Genomic DNA, 6,789 nt, shown 5'->3' on the forward strand with positions numbered 1-6,789 from the left:
CCAAGAAGGTTAAGAGCCACTGATCTGATCTGACGCCATTCTCACTCCCAGTTAATAGATGCGGAAAACAGAGGACTTGCTCAGCTCCCTCACCTGGCGAGTCAGGGCTGGAACCAGCGCGTGAGCCCTTTGCTCCTCACCATTCAGCATTTATGTGTCCAATCTTGACTAACCCTTCTGGCAGGTCTTTGAACAGCAGAGACCCATGAGTAAGGCAGACCAGCCCCTGCTGGCAGAGAGGGGGCTCTCCTGGTCCAATTTTGGGGATTAAGGAAGTTGAGTCCTGTTGGACAAGTAGGAGTTAACTAGGCAATGAGGTGCTGGTGAGGGTGTGCCTAGGAGAAAGAACAGCATGAGCAAAGATCCAGAGGCTGGGGGAATACACCAATGAGGGGAACTGCCAAGTGTTTCTTGTGACTGGATCACAGGGAGCAGGGGCCTGGGGGAGGGAAGATGCTCTGGAGAGGTAGCAAAGACAGATCTATAATAATTAAATGTAATAATTAAAGAAACAGACATAGATCATTGGAAGATAGAAAAATCTAGAAATAGGTCCAAATGCATACAAAAATTTAGTATATAATATAAATAGAGTTTCGAATTTGTTGCAAAAAGATGAGTTTTTCAATAAAAGGCATTAGGAAAATAGGAGGGAATTTTGTATATAATAAATTCCAGATGAACTCAAGAGTTAAATGTAAAAAATGAAACCAAAAATACAGCCAGGAGCTGAGGGAGAAGATTTTTTAGTCATCTCAGTGTGGAAAAGGTCTTTTATACTATGACACAAAACCCAGAAGCCACAAAAAATTTATCTTCTTACATTAAAAAGCCTATCCAGCAAAGTCAAAATGATAAACTGAAGCAAATACTTACAATTTACATCTTGAAGGGCTTTTTATTCCTTCAAACCCTTATATGTCAATCAGAAACCAAAAACGGTAGGGAAACAGGCAAAGACAAGTACAGTTCACAGAAAAGAAGACAAACGGCTCTTAAACATGAAACAATGCTTAAGTTCATCCAAAAGAAAAACAAATTAAAACTTCACCAAGACACTATTTTCTACTTATCAATTTGACAAAGATAAAAATTCTGGTACCTCACTGATAAAAGCACCTTTACATGCACTTCTGGGGGGAGGGGGTGTGGTATGGACATAGCCTCTATAGACAGACATTTGGCAAAAATCATCAAAATGACAATTCTCACTTGGCTTTTGGCTGAGCAATTCTTCTAGGCATTCATTCTACAGATATCTTTCCACATTTGCATAATGATTTCCTTACAAGGTCTTAGTGACACTCTGTGGCACTGTTTGGAATAGCAGAAGTCTAGAAACTTAAATGTCATCAGAAGGAACAAGTTACATTGTGGTACATCCATAAAGAGGAATACTATACAGCTGTCAAAAGGAATGTATGCATAAGGAACCATCTTCAAAATATGTTAAGCACACAACAGGATGCATGGAATTCTTCCATTTCAGTTTTGAAAAAAGGAGATGGGACATATATACATATCTGGTGTGGTCTTTTTTCTGACACCACTTCTCACACCAAATGTGTTTTTTCCCAGATACCAAATACAGGTGATTTTTCTACATCAATTCTCCAACTTTCCAACACCAATTAGGTGCCTAAAATTCAATTCAGTTTTGACACTAATTCCCAGACCCCTAGGTTAATGGCTCAGTCCCACAAGACACCAGCCACAAATGGGACCCCCAGGTGACCCACACTCCTGTCTGGCCAACTACAAATTTGGGGGTGCTCATGACTCCCTCCTCAGGTTTGATAATTTGGTAGAAGGCTCACAGAACTCAGGAAAGTGCTCTATTTACTATTACCAGTTTAGGATAAAGGATGCAATTCAGGATCAGCCATATAGCAGAGATGCATAGGGCAAGGGGGGCGGGGGGGGGCGGAGTGCCCTCTCCGGGGAGCCACCCTCCCAGCATATCTCTGTTCACCAACCCAGAAACGCTCTGAATCTCCAGCCCCGCCCCTTTCCTCTCCCCTCCCCGGAGGTGGTGGGGGAGCTCAAAGTTCTGCACCCACTAGATTGGTTTTACTGGTGACCAGCCCCCACCTTGAAGCCCTGTAGGGGCCCTACCCTGAGTCACCTCATTAGCAGAAACTCAGATGTGGCTGAAAGGGGCTCATCATGAATAACAAAAGACACTCCTATCACTTAGGAGATTCCAAGGGTTTTAAGAGCTCTGTGCCAGAAACCAGGAACAAAGACCAAATATATATATATATTTTATTACACCACATTTGGTTATGTATGTTTAGATTCTTTCTCTGGAAGGACATAAATTGTTACTTTCACTGCTTCCAGGGAGGGGAACCAGGTGGCCAGGAGTCAGGGGTAGGAGGTGACTCAGTTCAAAATGCAAAATGTACATGTGAAGATATTACCTATTTGAAAAACAAATTAAAAATACTTCCTAGCCCTTGTCTTGGCTTCTAATGTCCGCAATCTCCAGGCTTTCTTACCACCTCGCTCCTTGGGAGCCACTCGTTGAGTATGCAGGGGATTCCTCTGCCATCTGACCCTTGTAGCTACTTCTCCAGCCTTCTCCGTCTTCCTTCTACCTCTCCCCAACACACCCTCCCCTCTAGGCAGCAGTTCCCTCTACACCCTGGTTCACTGAGCTCTATTCCAGCAGCACTGTTCTAAACTCTTCTAGGGATTAACTCATTCAAATCTCATAACACCCATTTTAGTATAGACCCATTTCACAGATGCGGCAATGGAGGAGATTAAATTACACACCAAGATCACACAGGAACCTGGAATGTGAACTTAAGCTGTCTGGCACCAGAGACTAAGTCTTAGTCACTAGTCTAGACTGTCTTTCCAAAAATATCCTTCCTCACAACTTCCCCCTTGCCCCCCCATGGGCAAAATTGACATTGTTCAGGCCCAGTTCAAATGCCACCCTCTGGAAAGCCTTCCATGCTCCCTCATTAACAAATTTACTTTTGTGGGGGGTTGTATTATAATAATTACATTATGTTTGATTGCAGCCCAGGGCAAGGACTAAGTCTTATTTCTAAACAGCCCGGGCCCTGCAGGCATTTCTAGACTGACTATAGAGCTGTTTCCATTTGAGCTTTTTAGTCCAATAGGTTAGGTTCCAGGCCCTCTTCTAAGGACTACACACACACCTTGTCCCCTTCAATCCCCTCTACACTGTGTAGATCTCATCATCCATAGGTGATGTCACAGAGGGGAAACTGAGGCTCAGGACGACTGGCCACCAATGGGAAGGGGAAGATCTGTTCCAGAGCCTGTGCTCATGGGTCTCAACAACTGGCACCTCAACCTGGCAGATCCCCCTCTCCCCCCAACTCCCTTCCCACTCCCACCCTGGGTCAAGGAGCCAGGCTGGGGCCTGAGCACAGTTGGTGTCCTGTGGACACGAGTTTATTAGAGGGGACCCCGGTCAGAGTGGGTACAGTTGCAAGTTGGGAGGAGGGGGCAGGGGGCAGGGGCAGCACTGCCAGCCTGAGGTCCATAGACAGGAGGCCACAGGGGCGCAGCCAGTAGAGCGCTGGGTCAGCGGGCAAGCCAGCAGGCTGCTGTTCACCCTGCAAGTGAGTGTCAGCGCCCAGGGCACTGCCGAGGCTTTGGGAAAACTAGGGGGAGAAGGACAGAGAGCAGCTCAGAGAGGAAACTTGTCAAGCTCACCCAGCCAGGAGGTGGCAGAGCTGGGATGGTGCCCAGGCCTGCTGGACCCCAGGCCCCGTGCCCCTCCTTCTCATTCTGTTGGGCCCCATACCCGCCTCCTGGGCTCCCAAGGCCACCCTCAGCTCCTGTCCCCAACTCACGGTGGAGGGTATAGGTGCCTGGCTCCAGCTGCAGCCGGAGCGGCAGGACGATGAGGAAGCCCCCACCCCAGGGGTCTTCAGGCACTGAGACACAGGCTTGGCAGGCAGCACGATGCCACTCGGGGTCTGGGGAAGGGCACTTGGATAAGACAGGCAAGGGGCAGGGGTAGTGGCAGCAGTGGCTGCGGTGAGGGGGCAAGCCACAGAGGGAACAGTGGGGTGGCGAGAGGCCGGGGCCTCGGGGGAGGGGAACCTGGGCCTTTGGACAGCTCCTCTGAGCCCTGCCGTGGTGGGGGCGCCGATCCCGAGTCCAGGCCCAGTGGGACGGCTCCTTGGCCATGACCTGGCATGAGTAGAGTGGATGGTAAATGGGGATGGGAGGTCCAGCCTCTTTCCCCGACCCCAGGATGCCAGCTGGCTGGCTGGTCCTCACCTCCTCACAGCACTGGCGGCTCACGACGGCCCGGAAGCCCATCCGTGCCCACAGCTTGTCCCTCTGGTGCAGAAAGTCTGACATGCGACGACGCCAATCTTTGCCCAGGGCCCATGGAAAAATCACACATTTGGGGTCCTCCAGATCCTCCTCCATGTCATTTGCAAGGTACCTGGCCGCAGAGGCGGGGGCCATAATAAGCATCTGCCATAAGAAGCATCTGCCCTGACCCATCCTACAGCTCCAAGCGTCTCCACCACCCACTGGGGCCACTCACAGAGCTAAGAACAGGTTGCTGTGGGTGTACTCGCAGAGCTTCAGGTTGGCACGCTGGAAGTAGACCAGCACCATAGCCAGGAGGTACTGCAAAGATGGGACACGGAGAGGTTAGGGAGGCCCTGGGTGGGGGGCTGCACCAGCCTGTGTGCACCCAAGGAAGTTCTGGTGGGGGTTAGAAAAACCTCAGTAACATGGTGGGGAGGGGCCTGAAAGACAAGGGTTTAAAAGGGAGGCGCTCCCTCCACCAGCCCAGGGGAGCCAATGAATGAGCAGCACTCAAGCCCCACTAATTCAACCTTCCCCAGTGACCCCCGCCTCTACCCCCACTGTGCCCCCTCACCTTATCCGAAATCTGGAAACAGGGATCTTTGGAGAGGAATTCCTGGAGGAAACTGTGCTCTGGGGGTAGAGAGGAGGAATGGTGGACTGGGGTCACCACCCGCCCCCACAAGACAAGAGTGGCATCAGAAGTTTCAAAGGTCAAGCCTCCACAGAACTCGCTTTCTGACACAACCCCCCCCCCCGCCCCGCCCAAAACCGGGGTCTCCTGAGAAGGGAAGAGACGGAGACTTCAGGCGCTTGCACGGGAGGGTTAAGATTCCACCACTCACATCCGTTTCACATTTGGTCCCCACAGCCCCTCCCGTGCCAGCCCCCTCATGGACTCACCCAGAAGGCTGAGGAAGGCCTGGAGCTCCTGGTGCTGGGGGGAACGGAGAGACCCACTGCCCACGCCTTGACGGCTCCAGCCCCCCAGCTTTACCTGGGTGGCAACCGCAGGGGCAGTGGCAGGGTCTTGGGTGTCACTCATCTCATAGGGGGCTGGGGGGCAGGCGGGGTGGGGTGGGGCAGGGTGACCTGTAGAGAAAGCAGCCCCAGGACTCAGCAGCTACCCCCTCGACCCCACAAGTCAAGAGGATTGACAGGGCTGGCCTGACAGAGGACCTCCAGAAGGTGGAGGGACGGGGGTGGAGACGTGGGGGCTGGGAACAGAAGGAAACTGGGATTCGGGTGGGGTGGGGAGCCAGAAAAGAAGCAGAGTTTTTGGAGGCTGCAGCACCCCACCCTCTTCCTGGCACCCCAGGCAAGGCCAGAGAGCGAGAACCGCAGCAGCAGGCACCGCTGAGGGCCTCCTAAGTGCCTGGAGCTGTGCTAAATGCTTTAAGGGCATTATCTTTCTTCATCCTGGTAGGTAGGTACAATTTAAGCCCCATTTTGCAAACACGGAAACTGAAGCACAGAGGTCTCACCACCACTTGAAGGCGGAGCTTGTCTGAACCCCAAAGCTGAAGATCTTAATTGCTCCTCTTGCCCTCAACTCTCAACCACCCCCTCACCCCGCACCAAAGCGGCAGGCTTGAAAGGACCAACAACTTCATGAAGGGGAAACCAAGGCCCAGAGAGAGGAATGATGCTACATGAACGCTTGGGTTTCGAGCCAAGTTGAGGTGGGGCCACCTCAAACATTTCAAGCTACGGAGAGAGAGACGCCAACTAACGGGTTCAGGAGAAGGTGCCGACCACCACCCCGTGGCCAACCTGGGGGGGGCCTCCATCTAGGTTCCCACAAGCAGCCCAGCCTCCTCCCCGAAGAAGCCTTACCTGAGCTCATGGATGACCTACAGCATAACTCTGTTCCCGCTGCTCGTGCGTTTATATAGCCCCAGCACTGCCCCGCCCTGTGGCCCTCCACCAATCAGGCCCCTTCCTGGGGAGGAGGTGGGCTTTCGCCATCACCGCCCACCTCTGCGCGGAGAGAATCCAGTCTCTGTAGCTCCCCTCCCAGCTGTGGCTCCCCACGGTGAAAGCTTCTCCACACCTTTATCACCTACGAGACGGGTGAAGGCAGGCCAGCTGGACCCCAGGGCCTGAAAGGTGGCAGGACCCTCTCCCCACCTCTATAGAGATGCGGAGCCAAGGTGAGGGGCCTGGAAATGAGGCCTGGGCTGCGGCGAGTGGCTGATTGGTAAGTTACAGCTCACTGATTGTGCCTTGCTGGGGCAGGGTCGCTGGATGTGTCTGTGTTTGTTTCAGATCCAGGAATCCCAAAACCTGGGAGCCAGAGACGGGATGATCCTGGCGTGAGAATTCCCAAAGGCCGCATCTCCTTCCCAAGATCCTTTGGAGTAGGGAGAGACGGGCCAGTGGCTCCAAGCTGGGAAAGGAGGTCTTTGCCCAGGACCACCAAGCTTCCCTCCCACCCCCCCACCCCCCCACCCCCCCATCCCCCGCCCCCGA

The 6,789-nt window shown here is 52.6% G+C and overlaps 1 protein-coding gene across 2 annotated transcripts; it reads right to left on the reverse strand.

Moving 5' to 3' along the window:
• Positions 1 to 2,016: 2,016 nt before the first annotated feature.
• Positions 2,017 to 5,362, reverse strand: SPDYC (speedy/RINGO cell cycle regulator family member C). 2 transcript variants are annotated; one of them, XM_058527366.1, is made up of 6 exons: positions 5,221 to 5,362; positions 4,892 to 4,950; positions 4,550 to 4,635; positions 4,273 to 4,444; positions 3,840 to 4,182; positions 2,017 to 3,647 (listed from the first exon to the last, which is right to left on the reverse strand). In XM_058527366.1, the coding sequence occupies exons 1-6, from the start codon at positions 5,360 to 5,362 to the stop codon at positions 3,613 to 3,615; spliced, it is 837 nt and encodes a 278-aa protein (XP_058383349.1). In that variant the 3' UTR covers positions 2,017 to 3,612. The 2 variants fall into 2 exon arrangements, with proteins under 2 accessions (XP_058383349.1, XP_058383347.1); XM_058527364.1 differs by having other exon boundaries at positions 2,017 to 4,182.
• Between the last annotated feature and the right edge of the window lie 1,427 nt (positions 5,363 to 6,789).

The sequence above is a fragment of the Diceros bicornis genome, chromosome 31 (genome assembly GCF_020826845.1).
Source record: "Diceros bicornis minor isolate mBicDic1 chromosome 31, mDicBic1.mat.cur, whole genome shotgun sequence".
Classification (NCBI taxonomy): domain Eukaryota; kingdom Metazoa; phylum Chordata; class Mammalia; order Perissodactyla; family Rhinocerotidae; genus Diceros; species Diceros bicornis.

What these genes read in the sequence shown, in the direction of transcription:
- SPDYC (XM_058527364.1), bottom strand. Translation starts at nt 5,362, where the DNA reads ATGAGTGACACCCAAGACCCTGCCACTGCCCCTGCGGTTGCCACCCAG. An exon ending in GTTTCCAGATTTCGGATAAG is followed by an intron (nt 4,636 to 4,891) that starts GTGAGGGGGCAC and finishes CCATCTTTGCAG; the next exon opens with TACCTCCTGGCTATGGTGCT. An exon ending in AGCAACCTGTTCTTAGCTCT is followed by an intron (nt 4,445 to 4,549) that starts GTGAGTGGCCCC and finishes CTCTGCGGCCAG; the next exon opens with GTACCTTGCAAATGACATGG.